This window comes from Schistocerca serialis, chromosome 8, assembly GCF_023864345.2.
Source record: "Schistocerca serialis cubense isolate TAMUIC-IGC-003099 chromosome 8, iqSchSeri2.2, whole genome shotgun sequence".
Classification (NCBI taxonomy): Eukaryota; Metazoa; Arthropoda; class Insecta; order Orthoptera; family Acrididae; genus Schistocerca; species Schistocerca serialis.
The window spans coordinates 246,084,832-246,108,728 of NC_064645.1; the positions used below are offsets into that span (position 1 = coordinate 246,084,832).

Genomic DNA, 23,897 nt, shown 5'->3' on the forward strand with positions numbered 1-23,897 from the left:
CTGTCTTAAGATTTCGTTTTCCTCTGATTGTTTAATTGATGTGTGTTGTTCTTTGTTTGTTTGTTCTGGGATGTTTGAGTCCATTACTGTATTTTCTCCTTCTTCTGATTGCACATTATTTTGTTCCAGTATTTGTTGTACTTGTTTGATGTTTTCTAATTCTGACTGGGGTATCCTGTTATTTTTGATTATTACACGGATCTGATCAGCTAGTCGTTGTTCTGTTAAAAATTTTAATTCTGGGTATCTGGTAATAAATGTTGTGTATACTTGTGATCTGTATCCAGTTGTGTTGGTTCCTAAGTTTGTTGCTTGGTAATAGCAGAACATGAGGTGTCGGTTAACTTCATCTGACCATCTCATCCTCTGTCTTTGTTTTCCTTCTAGGGTGGTTGCAGGAAGCATATCCTGCAAAACACCTCTATTTGGATTTAAATCATTTTCCGTGTGGCTAGCAGTGTCTTTATCATTGTGGACGGGCATAGTGTTCAAGCGTCGTCCCCAACCATGACAGCGCTTGTCCGAGGCTTCATCAGTTCTGTCCTGAACCAACTAATCACACTAAAAGGGGGGTTAGCCCTATTAGTGGTTTGTTCTTTTCGTCGCCTTTTACAACTGGCAGAACACACCGAAAGCCTATTCTTTTCCCGAACCTCCACGGGATTTATTATTGTTATTGTTATTATTATTATTATTGCAATATAAGAAAAAAGACATGTTTTTGATTGGCATAAACATTTGTAAAGCCCTGTAATTCTTGATCAAACAGCCCACGAGTGCAGCAGCAGTACACCTGTTGACTGTTCGACCAACAAATATGCCAAGAGGAGCTGAAGGATAACATCTTTTAATTATTATTTCAGTTCAATAAAAGATTTAGCATAAAAAGGAAAAAATAACTGGTCCAAGCGACACAAGCAAAGGAGGCATTTGCTAGATAAAACTGAATGTCTGGCGACGAGCCACGAATGATTTCAGTGTCACGTATAGTCGTACTTAGTATAATTATATTTGAAAGGTAAACTTTTCGATTAAGTCTACATCTAGCTGGATTCAAATTTCTCCCACAGCCTACCTAAACAAGACTTACATACTACTTCAGCAACTTCCATGTTACAATTTAACTGTAGACACGTAACTGGTAAAGGAGATATTCATGTCACACACACACACACACACACACACACACACACACACACACACACGAGCGCGCGCGCACACACACACATTTGGAGGCAATACAATCACTTGTCTCTGCAGTAAAAAAAGAATTCCTTCAAACAAGTCTACATCAACGAGGATGCTATACAGATGAACGCAGATGGAAAAATCCAGAGTACGGAAGTCACATGACGTTAGAGGCCAAAGTATAGGCTATGATCGACTTAGCAATCGGGGCCATATTGGCTCTTTAGAAGTCGTCTTATGTCGGCAGCTGAAGGGTAAAATGTGCCTGCGATCAACATACATGTACTACATTCCCAACGCTGTGCAACGTAAAGTAGGTTAAAATGTGAGCCCAATTAAATGGAGACATTATAAAAGTTTACATTTTAAATTCATACTTACTTGAACATTATTTCTTATTGATGTCCACGGCAGTTCGTAACCACACATTCGTAGATGCCTTGCAAACAACTCTTCTACGAATCCACGTTGCCTGGAATGTTTTTGCTTCCCGATGGAAGTTCTACGACAAGCTCAATATCTTGTATTACAAAGAGCAGTTTCGTTGATGTTTTCGCCAATACTTTTATGCGCCTAAGAATGTTTGGACTTTGCCTACCTCTGCACATAGTGGTGAAAGACGTTTCTCAAAACTCAATTTTATAAAGATATAACTTAGGTCAACACATTCTCAAAAATGATTGTGTGGATAGTCAATTTTAGCCATTGAATGTGATACCTCTAAGTCAATAGAGCCACATTTTATTTTGATGGCTAAGTAAAATTTAGAATGATTGAGTATAACATTTTTGTCCAAAGGAAAAGCTGTCGATCCAGTATACTGTAAAGCTATAGGATCGATACGTGACACTTTATTAAAAGAATGTTTCTCTTTCGTAACACACAAGTTTGTTTTCCTATTATAGCGTAGCTGCATGGTTGTTTCATAACAGGCTGTTAATAACATTTAGGAACCATAGCACAGGATTCACGAGCAGGAAGCTGTTGGAACATGAAACGAGATCTTTGAGGAGCTGTTGGCGATAATTTTCAGATTCAAGAAATTTGCGGTCTCCTTAGGTGGGCGCAAAGTGGTAGTCTGCAACGATCACATAGCCTTAAGCTACCTCAATGAGTACAAATTGCTCAATGGAAGGCCATGAGAGGGGCAACTTATGTCCAGTAGTTTCAGTATGAAATTAAATATATTAAGGGTTTGGTAACAATGTGAGGTATGCAGCATCTCTGTTGTCGATAGATGATGCGCCCCTGCGGTGCATGAAGGAAGTGAGCGAGATGATTACTAGGTGTTTTATATCACAGTTGTGGAGAAGGAGAAAGGGATAAAGTTAATATGTAAAGATATGAGGCGAATGCAAAATGCGGAACCTGCACTAAAGATGACAAAGCCGGCCGGAGTGGCCGAGCGGTTCTAGGCGCTACAGTGTTTTCCGGAAAGAGATCGGGGGTTTAGTGATCAGTGATCCACACCACAGCCGTGAACCCTACAGTGCACGAAAGTGTCTGATACCATGCAAGACCGTGTAATATTGAACAACACTGCTTGTCGGCTGAATACCTGTGGCACGTAATTCGTATGAGAGAGTTAAATACAGCACCGCGGCAATGCAGGGGGCTGTGCAGCATATCATACCAAGTAAGATAGGAGAGTTGTTAGGAGTGGACCTGTTTGGACCACACCTGAGAGGACATGGAGGTACGAAATAAATTCTTTTGGCAGTGGATGTATTTTCCATCTGAATACTGGCAGCAACATTTAAGATCGTTTTTTCTTAGCAGGAGAAGGATTACATTGTTAACATCAACAAACCTGAGGCCATCCTTTCAGATAATTTATATCTGGAATATGAGAAAGGTTTGTGGAATTACTGTCATGTAAGCACATCTGCTTCTCAGTACACTACCAACCGCTGAAAGGTATATGTGAGAACTGGCCCATTAGTATGACCGATAAGTTAACTCCCAACAAAGCTGACAGAGGGAGACACTGAAAGCTTGTACTTACGATCTAATCTGACGAGGCAGGATATCCTAGAAACCTTCACCTGTCGATGATATTTGATGAAATGTGTAAATAGGCTGTTTAGGTTTTTATGTTGGTAACGCCACGTAGCGATCTGTATGAAAATCACTGACGGCTGTGTGCAGTCTGTGGCTGGTTGGCATTGTTGGAATACTTGCTTGTGTAGTGTTAGGGCTGTTGGATGTGAACAGCGCGTAGCGTTGGGGCAGTTGGAGGTGAGCCGCCAGCAATGGTGGATGTGGCGAGAAAGATGCCAGAGTTTTGAGCGGACGATCTGGACGTGTGCCCATCAGAAAACGGAAATTTGTTTGATTGCATGTCACAAAACTATATATATTATGACTTTTGAACGCTAGTAAGGTAAATACATTGTTTGTTCTCTATCGAAATCTTTCATTTGGTAGCTATGCCTATCAGTAGTTAGTGCCTTCAGTAGTTAGAATCTTTTATTAAGCTGGCAGTATTGGCGCTCGCTGTGTTGCAGTAACGAAGGTTTTTGTGAGGTAAGTGGTTCTGAAAGTATAGGTTATTGCTAGTCAGGGCCATTCTTTTATAGGGATTATTGAAAGTCAGATTGTATTGCGCTAAAAACATTGTGTGTCAGTTTAGTAATGATCAGAATAAGTGAAGATAAAACTGAGTACGTTGAGTTTTGCTCAGCTGTTTGAAAATCAAATAACGTAAGTGTTTTCCAGCAGTGTCATTCATAATTTTTCAAATGGGACGTTTCAAATGCAGTCTACATTTTCCGGTTGCATTGTGTTTTGCGTTGTGTTGACTTCAGATGGACTGTGACTCATCCCAGAGTATGTAAGGACTTATAAAGAAGGGGTAGCCCTGGACCTAGAGAGAGGCCACACTACAGATTAGTCTGTCAACACAACCAAGATTTCAAGGCGAATCCATATTCAAAACAAGAACTCGTTACTGTACTGTGTGGCAATTTATGTTGCAATTCTCAACGTCACACTATTAACATATTCAGATTTGTTTCATTAAAATAAAATTTAAAGCCAAAGAAAGAAAATACGTAAACCATACTACAGATTATTTGGTTGGCACCAAATTTTCTCTGTGCACAAACGTGTCCACTTTTCATGTACCTTTTATCACGTAACAACTGAGGATGAATAGTTACAAATCATAAGCATATCATCCAATGTAAATTTTGTTAGGTGGGTTCCTGAAAAAAGTAAATCCTAGATACTGAAAAATAATCGCCTTTCCAGACGGGAACATATCACTTACGTTGCAGTGACAAAGTTCAGCTGACCAGATACACCGATTATCAGATATACATCCCAGTGCCTGCTAATTGTGAGTGATGACTCTGCAACCGCTGCAGTGATAAGTACGAAGTGCATTCAAGTTCTAAGGCCTCCGATTTTTTTTCTAATTAACTACTCACCCTAAATCGATGAAACTGGCGTTACTTCTCGACGTAATCGCCCTGCAGCCGTGCACATTTTTCACAACGCTGACGCCATGGCAGTGGTGAAGGCTTCTTTAGGAGTCTGTTTTGACCACTGGAAAATCGCTGAGGCAATAGCAGCACGGCTGGTGAATGTGCGGCCACGGAGAGTGTCTTTCATTGTTGGAAAAAGCCAAAAGTCACTAGGAGCCAGGTCAGGTGAGTAGGGAGCATGAGGAATCACTTCAAAGTTGTTATCACGTAGAAACTGTTGCGTAACGTTAGCTCGATGTGCGGGTGCGCTGTCTTGGTAAAACAGCACACGCGCAGCTCTTCCCGGACGTTTTTGTTGCAGTGCAGGAAGGAATTTGTTCTTCAAAACATTGTCGTAGGATGCACCTGTTACCGTAGAGCCCTTTGGAACGCAATAGGTAAGGATTACGCCCTCGCTGTCCCAGAACATGGACACCATCATTTTGTCAGCACTGGCGGTTACCCGAAATTTTTTTGGTGGCGGTGAATCTGTGTGCTTCCATTGAGCTGACTGGCGCTTTGTTTCTGGATTGAAAAATGGCATCCACGTCTCATCCATTGTCACAACCGACGAAAAGAAAGTCCCATTCATGCTGTCGTTGCGCGTCAACATTGCTTGGCAACATGCCACACGGGCAGCCATGTGGTCGTCCGTCAGCATTCGTGGATGACACTTTTCGCATTTTCAGGTCGTCATGCAGGATTGTGTGCACAGAACCCACAGAAATACCAACTCTGGAGGCGATCTGTTCAACAGTCATTCGGCGATCCCCCAAAACAATTCTCTCTACTTTCTCGATCATGTCGTCAGACCGACTTGTGCGAGCCCAAGGTTGTTTCGGTTTGTTGTCACACGATGTTCTGCCTTCATTAAACTGTCGCACCCATGAACGCACTTTCGACACATCCGTAACTCTGTAACCACATGTCTCCTTCAACTGTTGATTAATTTCAATTGGTTTCACACCATGCAAATTCAGAAAACGAATGATTGCACGCTGTTCAAGTAAGGAAAACGTCGCCATTTTAATTATTTAAAACAGTTCTCATTCTCGCCACTGGCGGTAAAATTCCATCTGCCGTACGGTGCTGCCATCTCTGGGACGTATTGACAATGAACGCGGCCTCATATTAAAACAATGCGCATGTTTCTATCTCTTTCCAGTCTGGAGAAAAAAATCGGAGGCCTTAGAACTTGAATGCACCTAGTAAGAGAAGGAACATTTTAACTTTGATGGAGTGCCAAGGGATACAGGTTGTTGATAATTCGTAAAACGTGATTTTAAAACTGGCAAATCGCAACTAGAATACCAGAAACTGAAAAGTATCACTCGCAGAAATCACTGTTATTGCGAAGTCACAGTTTAGCCCAACCGCCTTATAAAGGGAATAAAATAGCTTTTTACTGACTGCAGTGGCTGGGGTGGGGATGGGGGAGGGACATAACAGTGTTGCACGCAGTCACGCTTCAAAAGTTGTGCCCGTAGGTACAAACTAGGCGATAAAGCAAGCACATGGCACTCCAGAAATGACTGATTGGTCGGCTGCTGGGGCCCGCTACCTGATTCGCTGCAGCGTCAGTCACAAAGCTATTTTAATGCGTGTACATAGAGCACTCACCCTGATGAGCGAGGTGACGCGGTGCGCCAGGTGCACACGTCGGGCTGTGAACCGGAGACCGCGGGCCTCCTCCAGCAGTGCGCGAGCCTCCTCCAGGTGTATCTGCTCCATGCCGTGACCCGCCTCGCGCTCCTGCACAGTAACAGCACGTCATTACACTCCTGCACAAGTTGCACAATACACCATACCATCTTCACAACATGTGTAGCAGACTGGCATTACCCCTTTCGCACTTAAAACTACATATATTTGAAAAATAATACATCAAAAATTGTCTTCTTTCATGATCAGTATTAAAAATTCCACTAAACCGATTTTAGCTGACCTTTTTTGAAAATTAGAGAAAGGAGGGGGGGGGGGGGGTTGGTGCAATGTTTCCATTTGAACCTAACAAGCGGACCCTCCGTGCTGTAAATCACGGATTTTGATGCGCTTCAAATATGTTGTAGAGGCACTTACCCTAAGTACCTGGCTATCCGGTTTTTTAGCGACGGGCCCCGGTTTTTGAGAAAATCGATTTTGAATTTCATTGGGCGCTTTGTATACCTGTAACATTGCATATATTTCTAGCAAGTCAGCGTAGCGCAGCGGTGCAAGTTCACGGCTACCGCGCTGGAGGTACCGTGTTCGAATCCTGCTCTCGTGTGTTTTTTTCTGTATGCAAGAACCGACAGGAAAATTCGGTCCTATCGTTCAAAAACGAACAGACGAATTAACTGGGAAATACAGAAATGTAGTCTTGCCCTGCACGAAACTGGCGTACTAAGAAATTTTGCGTTCTGTAATTCTTCCGTACGTGTGTCAGAAAGAATTTAGTACATCATCGACTCGTGGGTAGGGCAAACCGATACAACTTTATACGATCATCTATTCACTGATGAAAGGAAAGCGAGCACCTGCACCCTATAAGTGGTCCCACCAAAGTGCGCTCCTTATTGCCAGCCCTGCGAAGTTTATTTTTACCCACAGGTGAAAATCTTCACGTAAATTATTCAGAATGCTCCCATCTTGATGAAAGACAATAGAGAGATCGCTTCTAGGGAAGATTCAATAAAATTGCATTCGCTAAACCTACATCATTTCAGCGCACCTAATTTTGAAAGCACGATTAGATACGCATGTTTCGCATCGAAATTAGAGGATGAAAGAGAAATCTTTTTGAATACAAATGGATTGTGCTTCCCGGTATCGCTCATGAAGAAACCGTGCCCCTGCAAGACGGTTGCTTTTATAAAATGCACATGGTGCTGCGAAAATTTGTGCTTTGGTTGTTTCTATGATAAGTATCACCCACAATATTGATCTGGAACATCAAGCAATGTGGATGATGAAAAATAATATTTTGTAATATTGTATGACAGGAAAAATCAATAACTGTATATATCTTTATAATTTCGCACACCTTACAATGTTTGTTGAATTTCTTTGAAATAAAATTGAAAAATTCGGTAGGTTTCGAAAAAAAAAATTAAAAAAATTACAGAAGCAGGATTCGAATACTGTACCTCCAGCGCAGTAACCGTGAACCTGCACCGCTGCGTTACGCTGACTTGCTCGTACTACATGTAATGTTATGGGTATACAAATTCAGCAATGAACTTCAAAATCGATTTTCTCAAAAACCAAGGCCCGTCGCTAGAAAAAACGGATAGACAGGAACTCAGGGTAAGTGCCTCTACAATGTATCTGAAGCGCATCAAAAGCCGTGGTTTACAGTATGGAGTGTCCCGTTATAAGATTTCTTAAGTTAAATTTTTATTTGTAGAGACGCTTTATCAGGATAGTAAATATGAAGAAAAGTAAACAAGGCACCATCAAAAGTTTTTACTGTCGTACAATGAATAACATCAAAATTCTCATACAAATTTCAACACGAAATTAGAAGCTGGCTTTGCAATATCACATACCAATGTGTTCGTAACTTTCTATGAAGTTTGTTGCGACATACACACCGAAGAGCCACACCATTATGACGAACTGCTTAATAATGAGTTGGTCCACGTCTGGAACACAATAAAGCAGAGATTCGACGTGGCGTGGACAAGTCCTGGTAGCTTTACGGAGGTCTACGCACGGGTCACACAACTAGCGTAGATTGCAGCCTCATAGCTTACAGGCGCTTAGCTGGCGTCCGATAGCACCCTAGATGTGTTCCATCCTGTTCGTATCAGGCCAGATTCCTCAGACCACTGTATGAACCTGGCCTGTAACATGGACGATTGTCTTGCTGGATGAAGCCATCGTCATCAGGGAAAACATCACACACGAAGGGATGAAGATGGTGTGAAAATATGTCCACATAGTCCACAGCAGTCATGGTGCGTTCGATTATTACCGCAGGTTCCACAGAAGCCCGGGTGAATGTCTCCCATGGCATAAAACTCTGTTTTGGCGCGATGCATGTTTTGAGCGGCCAGATTTGCTCAGACATATCTATCAATTGGGTTTAACTAGAAACGTTATTCATCCGACCAGCCGACAAGTTTCCATTGATCCACTGTCCAACCTCGAAGACTCCATGCTCATTGCAATGGTAGTTCACCATGTCACTGTGTCAACATGCGAATACGTAGGGGCCGTCTGCTGCAGAGACTAATGTTAACAGCGTATGCCGAACGGTGTGTTCCGGAATACTTGTGCTTGGACCAGCATCACAGCTCGCAGTCTACAGTGCTTTACAGAACAGGCAAGCCACCGACCTCCACGATGCGTGATGACGCGCGGGCATCTCAGCAGTTTGTCACCTGCTCTTGGTTTCACCATCCTTCAACCACTTTCCATAGATGCTCACCACACGAACAGTCGACCAGATTTATCATATCCGAGTTGTTCGTTCCCAGGAACCGGACAATAACAATGTGCTCTTCAGTGAATTCGTTTCTGCCAGTGAAATTCCGGATTTGCGACCCACGTAGTAGCTGAAATGATCCACCATTCATCTCTTCTCCGCTCATATACTTCCATTGCTGTGTCACGTATCCGTAACAACGCCAAGTGATATTAAGTCTCACGGTGGGAACTGGTCAAAATATTTTGGATCATTAGTGTACATTCCACTAACAACACGTGAAGTACAGACCAGCAGAGTTGCTGACTAGAGTAGCAACGCTTGAAAACAATGTCCATAAAGTGTAAGGAAACAGTCACTTGCCCGTCTCAGAGCTGCGAGGTCAGCGCAGTGGATTGCCAAGCATGTTCGATTACCGGCCGAGTCGAGATTTTCTTCGCTTGGTGACGGGTACTGTGCTGTCTTTAAGTTGGTATCGTCATAATTGACATTCCACTGTTGAGCTGGCTGAATGGGCACCTCCCGAGAGACACTAAATTGAAAAAAAAAATCGAAATTTCGCCCCGTTATCCTATATGTTGGTAAGCGTGCTACAAACAGCGTGCAGAATGGCCTGTAGGTGGTAGCATAGTGCAGATGCACACATACCGTCGCAGTATCAGTATAAAGATGGCCGCCCCACTTCAGACTTGCACCAGGGAAGAACAGCGTTCTGTTACTCGGTTTTTGTGTAGTGAAGGTGTGAAACCTATTTAAATTCATCGACGAATGAAGGTTCAGTACGGTGATGCATGTTTGTCATAGCAGCAAGTCTACGAATGGAGTAGGAAGTTCGCAAATGGTGTGACTTCAGTGGAAGATGCTCCTCGGCCTGGTCAGGCACAACGAGTTGTGACTCTACAGAACACTGCAGCAGTTGAAGCCATAGTGAAGGAAAACCGCCGAGTGACACTGAATGACATTGCAGCATGTTTACAGATTAGTCATGGGTCAGCACACCACATTGTGCACGATGTGCTCCAGTTTCACAAAGTGTCTGCAAGATGAGTGCCACGGCAGCTGACTCCTGAAATGAGAGGACGACGTGTTGATGCTTGTGAAGAACTACTTCCGCGCTTTGAACGATAAGGTGATGGCTTCCTTGCAAGAATCGTTATTGGGGGCGAAACCTGGGTTCACTTCCACAAACCGGAAACGAAGAGAGCGAGCAGGGAATGGCGCCATTCCTCATCACCAAGTGATTTCCATATGTCTGGACCTCTCAAAGACGCAATGGAAGGAACGAAGTTCCATTCTGATGAAAAGGTACGCCGCGTGGTGCTTGAGGTTGCGTGGACTACCAGAATACTTTTTCTAAAGGAATTTATACAGTTTGTAAGCGCTGGAGGACTTGCATTAAGCGTAGGGGAGATTATGCTGAAAAGTGATACAGGTTTGTACCACTTCTGCACAATAAATAATATTTAAAAAAATATTTAAGGTTTTCATTTGACTCACCCTCGTATGAATATCCCAGAAGATGCAATTTTCGCATCTTGGGTTATTAATAATAATTTTACGAATATAGCAATTGATGATACATTAAAAATAATTGAACCTACAAAGTGGACAAATTTGCTTCCGCTGTTTTTCCCCCAACATTTGAGGCTTTAATAAAACAAATTGGTTATACAGGTACCATTCAAAGTATTTTCCATCGCTGACCACTACTTTTTCCCATCTTTCTGGCAGTGTACGAATCCCGTGTCGAACAAATTGTTCATCTATTGAAGCGATCCACCAATCTATCCAATATCTGACTTCTTCATGAGACGGAAGTGTTGGTCATCCAGGCGATGCACAATTGATCTAAACAGGTGATAGTCAGAGGGAGGAATGTCTGGAGTAAACGGCGAATGGGGTAGGACTTCCCATTTTAACGTTTCCAAGTACGTTTTGGCCTCTTTTGCAACGTGGGGTCGAGTATTGTCGTGCTGCAAAATCACTTTATCGTGCCTCTCGCTGTATTGCGGCTGTTTGTCTTTAAATGCTCTGCTCAAACGCATTAATTGCACTCGATAACGAGCACCTGTGACTGTTTCACTTGGTTTTAACACCTCATAGTACACGACGGCGAGCTGGTCCCACCAAATGCAGAGCATGATCTTGGAGCCGTGAATATTCGGTTTGGCCGTCGACGTGGAAGCATGGCTGAGATATCCCCATGATTTTTTGCGTTTAGGGTTATCGTAACGAACCCATTCCCCCCCTCGCCCGGTCACAATTCGATGTAGAAATCCCTTCCGTTTTTGCCTCTGAAGCAACTGTTCACAAACACACAAACGCCGTTCAACGTCTCTTCATTTCAGTTCGGAGGGGACCCAAAGTTCCTTCTTTCTGAATCGTGCCCATAGCTTTGAGACGTTTTGAAATGGCTTGCTGTGTCACTCCCACTAATCGTACCAATTCTTCTTGAGTTTGAAGCGATTCTTCACTCAGCAATGTCTCCAATTCTGCATCTTCGAAAACATTCTGTCCTCCACCACTGTGCCGGCCTACGACATTAAAATCACTGTTCTTGAAGCGTTGAAACCACTCACGACGCGTTCTTTCACTGATACCGTTATTAACATACATACTTCAGAGCATTCGATGAGACTCAGCCGCTGTTTTCTTCGTATTGAAACAAAATATTAACACCTCCTGCAAATGACGAGAATTAGGCTCGTAAACTCACATTTTCAATCAAGAACAACTTTATGATGGAGACACAAATCGAATAATGTTTGAATGAGCTTATGTTGACCGAGGTCCAAGCTAACTGCCTGACGCCTGCGATCTGTTTCTTTCGAACGCTACTTACCGTTGTCGTCACCTATCGGCAAACGGCGGAAGCGAAGTTGTACACCTTGTAATTCACTACAATGTAAATTTTGGCAGTTGGTGAGATTGTAAAACTGTTCGACTTCTTGCAATTTAGCCTTGAATTCAGGTACTTTATCTTTGATGGAAAAATTTACAGCATGGGAGACGGTCTAGCGACAGGTGCCGCATTTTAGGGACTATAAGATGCAATTTTTATAAAAATAACATTTTTACTATTTTTATCATTAGAGTGCAAAAAAATTCTTTGTTTATAAAATCCAACTGACTTCTAAAATCGTCATCTGAACTGTCTTCTTCTTCTTCTTCTTCTTCTTCTTCTTCTACCTCGTCGTCATCGTTCACCTCTTCATTATAAGATGGTCCTGACAGCCAGAAAGTTACTAATGCCGCTCTTCTTGAAAGATTTAACAATAATGTCTTCTCTGACTCTAGTCCACGACTGTTTTATCCACTGACACAATTGTTTGTTTGTTGTTTCAAAGCTCCCTTCGGTGTGAATTCATGTTTGGTTTATTCCATCAACCATTTTTCCGTTCCTCTCTCATATACACTTACATGGAGACACCAAGATACTGCAGTTGGGAAGTAAGTCGCCCCGGAATAACAGCAAGCTCTGTCTTTCCCTGTACCAACTTCTCCTTCACACAGTTTTTCAAATGACTGCTAAACTGATCTAGCACAAGAAGAGAACACTTCTTCAATAAAACACTTTTCCTTTCCTCCCATACGCTGTTAATCGATAATTTCATACCAGCCTCGCCCATCCAGCCCTTGTTATGTACGTGAAAACCACCTCGCTGTATTTCAGAATATTTTGGCATTGCTTTGCGCTTGAAAATGATCAGTGAACTAAGTTTCGTACCGTCAGCACAACGTGAAATGTCAAGAGTACAGCGCATTTTTTCATGTCCACTTGTTTTTAAAGTCATAGTTTTAGCACCTTTCATGGCGACAGTTCTGTTATTCGGAACATCAAATGTTTAGGAGTTTCACTATTTGGCTTAGTTCGACAATTGTTTCTTTCGATGTTGAATAATAAAGCGATGGAAAGACAATATTTTTCTCTTCATACTCTTGTGGCGTTTTCTGAGATATTTTGGTTTTGGTCCATGACGCTTAACAAACCTGTAGTACCAACCAGCTCCACTCTTAAGGTCTGTTAAGTTCCGCCGCAGCGCTAGCTTACGAGCGTGTATTTGAACCATTTTTGTATTAATTCTAATGCCATATTGGCGATGTGTTTGAATCCATTTCAATACGTCATTTCTAGTTTTGGCCATTTTGCACAGTCCTCTATTTGCGCATTTAGTTTCCCTCAATTTTCACTTCTTCTTTACTAGCCCACCAATCGCGAATCGTTTTTTTCTGTTGGTGGAGGGCCAAGACGCCGCTAGGCTGCTCTGCTTCCATGTCGTTCTGCATAAGCTATTACTTTCAATTTATAGCCCGCATCACAGGAATACCTTTTATTTTTTTGCATTACGAAACTAGCTACTAACAAAAATATTGTACTGTTACCGATAGCACAAGTCACTTTTAGTGCAAGTTCACTGGCACCGTCGACTGCAATGATCATCATAGGCTAGAAAGTGTTCTAGGTTTGTGTTGGCGGGGGGGGGGGGGGGGGGGGGGGGGGGACCGTGTTAGCAAGCTCGTGAATCCTCGCCACTCACGTTCGTCGCATAGGTGCACTGCTGCTGCCAGCTGAGTCCAATATTGCCAGAAAGAGATAGGTTACCCACGGCATCGAATATATGGCCATTTTTAAGATTGGCGCAATTTTTAAATTCTATTAAATTTAATTTTAAATTAAATTAAATACTGGACATTTTATCATTAATTTCAAATTTTTCGAAGAAAAAAGTGCGTCTTAAAATACGGCAATAGTTTGCCCAGAAACAGAATTTTCTCTGATAACTTGTAAATTAGAATTTTTGATAAATTCCCCGATATAAACCAGAAAATATTGTATTATCACCGGTATGTTGACGACAGTATAGCTCTATTTAAAGGAACCACGCAAGATTTAAGAGAAGTAGCGGGCAAAATTCAACCAAATGCATCCAAAAATTAGGTTCACAGTTGAACATGAAACAGATAGTAGCATCAATTTTCTCGATTTGTCAATTAGTAGATCAAATGGCAGACATATTTTTAATGGCTACAGGAAGACTACACATTTAGGTATAGTTATTGGGAATAATGCAAAACATCCGATATGGTAATTCCGGAGTATATAAAACGAATTGCCGAAATTATCAGAGCACGTACATTGGCCAAACTGTAAGAGCGTTTAAAACTCGTTTTCAGATACACTGCAATTTAAATTCAAATCATACAGCACTAGGTGAACATTAGAGAACAGCTAAACAAACGTTAGGTGAGATACAAGATAGTATGAAAATTAACCACACCACAGATAAAAGTCCTCTGTTAAAAGTTTTGAAAGAATTGGAAATTTTCGTAGAAAAGAAGAAAAGCCCGCAAAATTTATTAAATGAACAAAATGAATTTAATTTACATGGGTTCTTCCAGTTGTTTAAAGAAGTACTGTAGATAAGCAACCAAAATACAGGGTGATTCAAAAAGAATACCACAACTTTAGGAATTTAAAACTCTGCAACGACAAAAGGCAGAGCTAAGCACTATCTGTCGGCGAATTAAGGGAGCTATAAAGTTTCATTTAGTTGTACATTTGTTCGCTTGAGGCGCTGTTGACTAGGCGTCAGCGTCAGTTGATTCTAAGATGGCGACCGCTCAACAGAAAGCTTTTTATGTTATTGAGTACGGCAGAAGTGAATCGACGACAGTTGTTCAGCGTGCATTTCAAACGAAGTATGGTGTTAAACCTCCTGATAGGTGGTGTATTAAACGTTGGTATAAACAGTTTACAGAGAATGGGTGTTTGTGCAAGGGAAAAGTTCTGGATGGCCGAGAACGAGTGATGAAAATGTAGCACGCATCCAGCAAGCATTTGTTCGCAGCCCAGGAAAATCGACTCGCAGAGCTAGCAGAGAGCTGCAAATTCCACAATCAACTGTATGGAGAGTCCTACGAAAAAGGTTAGTTATGAAACCTTATCGTCTGAAATTGGTTCAAGCACTGTCTGCAGCTGATAAGATTAAAAGAATCGATTTCTGTGATTTTATCCTTGCTCAAATGGAAACAGATGAATCTTTCGTTTCAAAGATTGTGTTTAGTGATGAAGCAACTTTCCACACTAACGGGAAAGTCAACCGTCATAATGTCTGTATATGGGGCACTGAGAATCCGCGGGAAACAACTCAGTATGAACGTGACTCGCCTAAGGTGAACGTTTTCTGTGCCATTTCAGCCAATAAAGTTTTTGGTCCCTTTTTCTTCGAAGGTGCTACTGTAACTAGACTACAGTATCTGGAGATGTTAGAGAATTGGCTGTTCCCTCAGCTCGAACAAGAAGCACAACAATTCATATTTCAGCAGGATGGAGCGCCACCACATTGGCACTTATCTGTCCGTAACTACCTGAACGTCAACTACCCGAGGCGATGGATCGGCCGCCAGGCAGCCCCTGACAGAGCACTTCATCACTGGCCTCCAAGAAGCCCTGATCTTACCCCCTGCGATTTTTTCTTATGGGGGTATGTTAAGGATATGGTGTTTCGGCCACCTCTCCCAGCCACCATTGATGATTTGAAACGAGAAATAACAGCAGCTATCCAAACTGTTACGCCTGATATGCTACAGAGAGTGTGGAACGAGTTGGAGTATCGGGTTGATATTGCTCGTGTGTCTGGAGGGGACCATATTGAACATCTCTGAACTTGTTTTTGAGTGAAAAAAAAACCTTTTTAAATACTCTTTGTAATGATGTATAACAGAAGGTTATAGTATGTTTCTTTCATTAAATACACATTTTTAAAGTTGTGGTATTCTTTTTGAATTACCCTGTATAATACCTACTGTTTTGTCCTAATAGAAATATTTTTAGAAGCGGTAGTTTTGAATACATTTTTGTATAGACATTTTTAAATATCTACTTTTATTTAAAAAATTCAAAGATACTTTAATTTTTACAGAAGTAGTCATATTTTCAGAAATATAAGCAGATATGTACACATATGAAATGCCTCTACACATGACCATAAAAGAGACGATTAAAGTTACGACTGGGCAAACTATAATCGCGTTAGTACGGGTTCGAAATTTCCCGGTACGTCGCACCAATCAAGACAGCATCGAGCGTGTTTGATCAATCACTTGACATTGGACTAGCGCGGCGAGAGTGTAAGGGATACGCAAGAAACTACAAGCTGTCCATGAAAATAAGCTATGGCTCTGCTAAAATTTGATAGTTTCGTGAAACACTGGAGGAAATAGTATTAAATCCTACCACTGCATCAACTCCTATTGTGTTTGAACAAATCTAAAATATGAGTTCTCATACAGTACTGATATGTAAGGATATACGAACATTTATGCTGATTTTTAAGTAAAGGTAACAAACAAAGACGAAAAGATCGTCGTCCAGAAAATATTATTATATGACTCGACTGTTATAAGTCCCAGCTGCAAAATACTAACACGAATTCTTTACAAACGAATGGAAAAACTGGTAGAAGCCGACCTCGGGGAAGATCAGTTTGGATTGCGTAGAAATATTGGAACACGTGAGGCAATACTGACCCTACGACTTATCTTAGAAGAAAGATTAAGGAAAGGCAAACATACGTTTCTAGCATTTATAGACTTAGAGAAAGCTTTTGACAATGTCGACAGGAATGCTCTCTTACAAATTCTAAAGGTGGCAGGGGTGAAATACAGGGAGCGAAAGGATATTTACAATTTATACAGAAACCAGATGGCAGTTATAAGAGTCGAGGGACATGAGAGGGAAGCAGTGGCTGGGAAGGGAGTGAGACAGGGTTATAGACTCTCCCCAATGTTATTCAATCTGTATATTGAGCAAGCAGTAAAGGAAACAAAAGAAAAATTCGGAGTAGGTATTAAAATCCATGGAGAAGAAATGAAAACTTTGAGGTTCGCCGATGACATTGTAATTCTGTCAGAGACAGCAAAGGACTTGGAAGAGCAGCTGAACGGAATGGATAGTGTCTTGAAAGGAGGATATAAGATGAACATCAACAAAAGCAAAACGAGGATAATGGAATGTAGTCGAATTAAGTCAGGTGATGCTGAGGGAATTATATTAGGAAATGAGACACTTAAAGTAGTAAAGGAGTTTTGGTATTTGGGGAGCAAAATAACTGATGATGGTCGAAGTAGAGAAGATATAAAATGTAGACTGGCAATGGCTAGGAAAGCGTTTCTGAAGAAGAGAAATTTCTTAACATCGAGTATAGATTTAAGTGTCAGGAAGTCGTTTCTCAAAATACTTGTATGTAGTGTAGCCATGTATGGAAGTGAAACATGGACGATAAATAGTTTGGACAAGAAGAGAATGCTGAAGATTAGATGGGTAGATCACATAACTAATGAGGAGGTATTGAATAGAATTGGGGAGAAGAGGAGTTTGTGGCACAACTTGACTAGAAGAAGGGACCAGTTGGTAGGACATGTTCTGAGGCATCAAGGGATCACAAATTTAGCATTGGAGGGCAGCGTGGAGGGTAAAAATCGTAGAGGGAGACCAAGAGATGAATACACTAAGCAGATTCAGAAGGATGTAGGTTGCAGTAGGTACTGGGAGATGAAGAAACTTGCACAGGATAGGGTAGCATGGAGAGCTGCATCAAACCAGTCTCAGGACTGAAGACCACAACAACAACATGAGTCAACTTTTTTATTTGTTTTTTTTTCTTTATTGTGATTTCATTCCCCTGCCTCATATGGGCAGGGGAGGGTTGTCAGCGGCACAATCCGCCGCTCTTCAGCCGAGAGACATAACAACTAAAACAAGAATAAAATGCTACTTATATAAGGCGATAAAAAAGGGGAACATGAAACAGAGGAAGGGGAGATAATGGAGGTAAAAATACATTGACAGGGAGATGTTCATGGGGGGACAATTAAAAAAGTCACCATAAAGTTAAAAAACACAGTTGGCGAGTCTTAAAACACAAAGAAGGCACTGAATGCCCATGCACAGGTTAAAAGTCGGCCACAGTATTAAAAACACTCCATAACAACACACTTAAAACCACTTGGAGCACACACAGTGAAGTATAAAACTGCCAGGTGGGACCTGACGAGGAAGAGGTCAGAGAGTATGGAAGAGGAGGGGACAGCAAGGGGCAGCAGGGGAGACGGCAGGATGAAGAGAGTAGGGGCTTCAGTGCGTACACTAAGAGGCAAGAGACTGGTGCGGCAGGAGATGAAGAGGGAAGACAAGGCAGGAGGGAGTGCAGAGACACTGAAGGGGACCACAAGAGAGGGAGGGGGAGTAGGAGGGGAAAGCCGCTCAGGAGAAGGGAGGGGGAGGAGAGGGAGCCCTGAGGAGGAGGCAGGAAGATGGGGTTAGAGTTGGTAGGAAGGGTAGATGTCAGGGCGAAGCTCATCATCTGGGAGGGGTAGACGGCGGAAGTTGCGTCGGGAAAGGAGGCGGAGGGTGTGGAGATGGAGAGAGGGTGGGAAACAGCGGTAAAGGCGTGGCAACTGGTTGGGGGTGGAGAGGAAGGGAGACACCAGGGAGTGAGGGGGATCAAGGTGGCGGACAATATATAGTGTGTGGACGCATTGAAGGAAAAGGAGAAGGTAGGGGAAGGGGGTGAGGTCGTAGAGGATGCGCGTGGGGGACGGAAGGCGGATGCGGAAGGCGAGCCGGAGCGCATGGCGTTCGAGGATTTGGAGGGCTTTATAGAACCGGGGAGGGGCAGAAAGTGAGAGATGGTCATGATAGGTTGCAAACAAGCAATTAGATATCTGTTCATTCATTAGAATAGCAGACAGAATCTTTACCAGATTTTAATCAGTCTGAACACAAGATGGCAACATTCAGATGTAGCAATCAAGACAATTAATCAAAAACTAAATGCCGAACGAACGAAATGTATCGTAATAAAGTGACTGTAATTTTTTGTCGCGAGAATGAACAACTACAGCGGTAAGACCTGTCGTGGAGTAGTACCAGCAGGCCTCACTAGAAGGAGCAAAAGCTCGAGAATAGCACAGAATCTTGATTTTAGTCTTTCATTTATTTATTAGTTGCCGTCGTTACGCATAAGCTGCACGCTACAAGATATTTCAGTCAGTGTTTCACAGTTATTTTTTATTGTTAAAATCTATAGTGCATTAAATACGCTAAGACATGTCGTGATAGTTCTAACAAAAGTCATTAGATGGCACGCCGATCAAAAGATCGAACACAACCCGATAGTTCGCCAACTGCGACAAACTGCCCGAACAGTTCGAGTCGTATTCAAACGTAGCCCTAGTTAAAATGTAAATATCGTTGTCTGTAATCGTAAATTACCTTTGAATATGTCGTTTAGTCGATTTCATTTTTGGCGCTGTCAGTGTCATCATTTACTTCTGTACTTTCAACGTAAGATTAAGTTAGGGTGTCCATTCATCCCGTTTTTCCCGGGACAGTCCCGTTTTTTACCAAAATGTCCCGCTGTCCCGAAAGTTTTTTTGGGAACGCTCAAATGTCCCGTTTTTTATGATTCCGCTTGCCTAGAGTATTTTACGCTACTGGTTGTTTGACTTGCTATTAACTGTGCAATTATTTACGTTAGGAAGCGTGTGATGACTTTCAGCATACCCTAAATATGTACCAAACTGTCAAAAATCGCAAGTCATTTTAAACGCACTATAGGTTACGAATAACAACGAAGATTCTTCTCTTCTAAATCGATCCACTGAATCCGTCCTTTCGGTCCAGAGATACTCTACACCACTGATACTTGCTCTTTGGCTTTTGTCAACACATTGTTAATGTTTTGCACTGTGCAGTCACAGTTTCATTATGCCAAAACGAAAGGGTAATTTTAACAGAAATATAAAAAGCGAGTTTCCTGTTATCACTGGTAGTGGAGAAACTGTAGAAGGTACGTTGTGCAGATCAAAATTTGCTATTGGTCATGGTGGAAGGTCGGACATTGTGAATCACATTAAGACGAAGAAACATCGCATGAGTGATCAAACGAAAAGAGCAAATAAATGCGTGAGTGTCTACTATGTAAACTTAATATCAGTAACAGAAATGGATAGGCAGTTGGCAGCACAAGAAGCTACGTTTGCATACCACAGTGCAATGCGTAACCATAGCTTTAAGTCAATGGACTGTACTACAGCACTTGTTAAAAAACTTTTCAATTCTAAATTCACATGTGGACAAACAAAATGTAATGTAATCATTACAAATGTTATTGCACGGTATGCAGCTCGGCAGGTTTTAAATGAACTGAAAAGTGCTCGGTTCATTTCTGTTATGATTGATACATCGAATCATCTGGATTTGAAGTTGGTTCCTCTCCTTATCAGGTAGTTTCACCCTGAAAATGGCATCACGGTGAAAGTGCTCGAATTTGTTAATTTAGCTGGAGAAACTTCAGATTTACTTCAGAATTATGTGCTGGAGGTTTTAAAGAAATATGATCTTGAGATAAAGGTGATTGCAGTTCCTGCAGACAACACTAACACCAATTTTGTTGGTAAGCAGAGGAAAGGAAAAAACAATTTGTTCTATAAACTGCAGCAGAACACAGTGAATAACATAGTAGGTGTTGGCTGTTCAGCACATGTGGTGCACAATTCCTAACGAACTGGCTCAGATTGCCTACCCATCCACTGCTAATTAATTGTAAACAAAATCTACGAGCATTTCCACATATATACAGTAAGGGTTGAATCTCTGAAGTCATTCAGTAAGTTTACTGAAACTGAATACAAAACTGTACTTGGGCACAGCAAGACAAGGCGGCTATCTCTGCTACCAGCATTGGAAAGAATTGTAGAGATATTTCCTGCTTTGAAATCATATTTCATTTCCCTTGATAAGTGTCCTGTTATCCTTAAACAATTCTTTGATAACCCTGTGTCTATTTTTCTTCTACATTTTCTTGTTAGCCAGCTAAAACCTTTCTCCACAACAATTAAATATATTGAGAAACAAGAAATCACAATCGTGGAAGTTTATCAATAAATAAACATGTTATTGGGCAAATTACAATGTAGAAAATCTGAAAGATTTCTCACATCCTTTGTACATGAGACTCTCAGAAAGCTGGAAGAAGAGGGTGAAATTACTGTTGAACAATTTCATATTTATGCTGACATCTTCTATGACTCTTGCATTGAGTATATTAAAGAATGGTGTTTACCATTTCTCACACCTTTTAAAGTATTTGACTGGGTTAATACTGAAAAGGAGCAGCTACAGTGGAAGGATATTCAGGACTGTTGTGTTTTTGTTAAAAGTATTATACTAAATTTTCCTGTTGAGGAGACGAACTGTTCGATGAATTTTCATGTGAACAGAACTTCATAAAAAGTTAAGAAGGCGACAAAGAAAGAGTTAGTGCAACGTGGTGTAAAATATTTCTTATTTCAAAAGTAAAAACATTAACATGAAAAACATGATTCATTTGGTGGAGTTTTGAGTGGCAATTCCTGGGTCAAATGCTGCTGTGGGACGTGTGTTTTCGTTAGTGAACTCTTTGTGATCAGATGAAAAAAACAGAATGAAAGTTGGAACAGTGAGGGCCTTGCTCATTGTCAAAACACACTTTAATGGTGTATCGTGTACAGACTTTTATGATACAATTTCAAACGAAAATGCACTTCTTGATAAAGTACATAAAAGTGAAAAGTACGGTGATAGTGTGGTAGAATAATTGTGAAAAGTGATTAGGGATCATCTGAGTGCACGTTGTAAAGGTAAACTTGTATGTGTATTAAATTTAGTCAATACAATATTTATGTACCATTCTTTTCTTCATTGTCCCAGGTTTTTCTCTAATTTATTTTAAATGTCCCCTTTTTCAATGAAAATGAAATGGACACCCTAGTTTAAGTACTATGGTACAGCCATTTTAATCTTTAGAGCTGTCACCCAACGTTAAATGCAATCTTTAATGTTGTCAGTCAACATTAAAGTCACCATACTGGAAGTAGAATATGTACTTTAAGTAAAGTCCGTGTAGGTTTTCTGTATTATATCAATTCGCATATTTACGGCGTATATTCTGATGATGCTCTTCTTCATTAGAAGAATGAAACAGGTCAATAAAATACAACGAGTGAATTGCGGCTGTTTTCAAAAACTTACTTTGAAACGTGGAGGCTTTTGCTGCAGTTTCGTGATGATTCCGTCCACACAAATCTTCGACCCTTTAGGAGCCATTTCAGTGTCACGTTTGTAATATTTTTCTGTCTCTTTGAAATTAATCAGAGGCAGCCATCAACGGACGACTTCACTGTGCAGGACTAAATTACTTAAATCAGAATTCGCTACCATAATACAAAATATTTCTCTCGAAGCTCGCAATGCACAGAAAAACAGCAAATAGGACAATGGTTTCAATTTCGGCCCTAGAAATATATGGCCTCTTTTCTCACCTTTCATTAGTTATGTGAAAGTATTATCCAACTAGCTAAGCGAAACTGACGAGGTGCCAGCCTATGAGCAGTAGGTAAGCAATGATGTGACTGCCGCTGGCCCTAATATAGCCTTTAGCCGCGGTAGTAATAAATAGAAAAATGATGAGGATGATGTTTGGTTTGTGGGGCGCTCAACTGGGCGGTTATCAGCGCCCGTACAAATTCCAACCTTTGCTCAGTCCAGTCTCGCCACTTTAATGAATGATGATGAAATGAGGAGGACAACACATACACCCAAACATCTCGAGACAGGTGAAAATCCCTCACCCCGCCGGGAGTCGAATCCGGGAGCCCGTGCTCTGGAAGCGAGAACGCAACCGCGAGACCACGAGCTGCGGACAATAAACAGAAAGTAGACAAGTTGTTTCAAAAATACTTTTACGTATTTTGAGGTCAGGTTTCTTGGACAAAAACAAAAGAAAAACCTAGAAAACATGGACTCTAAAGTGCATACTTTATCGAACATGTGCCCATATCTGTTAAAGTATAGATTTTAGAGGCCTTTTTACAACACAATTTTTTCTCGTTTTTGTGTAAGGAGCCTGCCTCCAAAGTTTGTAAAAGTATTTTTGAAATATCCTGTATAAAAAAGTAGCTCAGGTGGAAGCGCCAAAGAAACTGGTGTAGGCAAGCGTATTCAAATACAGAGATATGTACTTATAAACCGCCAGAATACGGCGCTGCGGTCGGCAACGCCTATATGAGACAACAAATGTCTGGCGCAGTTGTTAGATCGGTTGCTTCTGCTACAATGCCAGGTTATCAAGATTTAAGTGAATTTGAATGTGGTGCTACAGTCGGCGCATAAGCGATGGAACACAGCTTCTCCGGGGCAGCGATGAAGTGGGGATTTTCCCATACGACCGTTTCACGAGTGTACCGTGAGCATCAGGAATCCGGTAAAACATCGAATCTCAGTCATCGCTGCGACCAGAAAAAGATCCTGCAAGAACGGGACCAACGACGGCTGAAGAGAATCATTCAACGTGACTGAAGTGCAAACATTCCGGAAACTGCTGCAGAGTTCAGTGCTCGGCCATCAACAAGTGACAGCGTGCGAACCATTCAACGAAACATCATCGATATGGGCTTTCGGAGCCGAAGTCCACTCGTGCACCCTTGATGGTTGCACAACACAGCTTCACGCCTCGCCTGGGCCTGTAAACACCGATACTGGACTGCTGATGACTGGAAATATGTTACCTCGTCAGACGAGTCTCGTTTCAAATCGTACCGAGCAGATGGACGTTTACTGAGATGGAGACTGTTCAAGCTAGTTGAGGCTCTGAAATGGTATGACGCGTGTGCAGTTGGAGCGATATGGGACCGCTGATATATATATATACGACTCTAAAGCTGACACGAGCCTAAGCATCCTGTCTGATCACCTGCATCATTTCATGTCCACTGTGACTTGACGGACGTAG

The 23,897-nt window shown here is 41.6% G+C and overlaps 1 protein-coding gene across 1 annotated transcript in view; it reads right to left on the reverse strand.

The window, feature by feature from the left end:
- Nucleotides 1–23,897, reverse strand: part of LOC126416951 (uncharacterized) — a 521,435-nt gene that overhangs the window by 388,318 nt on the left and 109,220 nt on the right. The window contains exon 3 of the mRNA XM_050084831.1: nt 6,276–6,407. Coding sequence (XP_049940788.1) covers nt 6,276–6,407 — 132 coding nt within the window. The remainder of the gene's footprint in view (nt 1–6,275; nt 6,408–23,897) is intronic.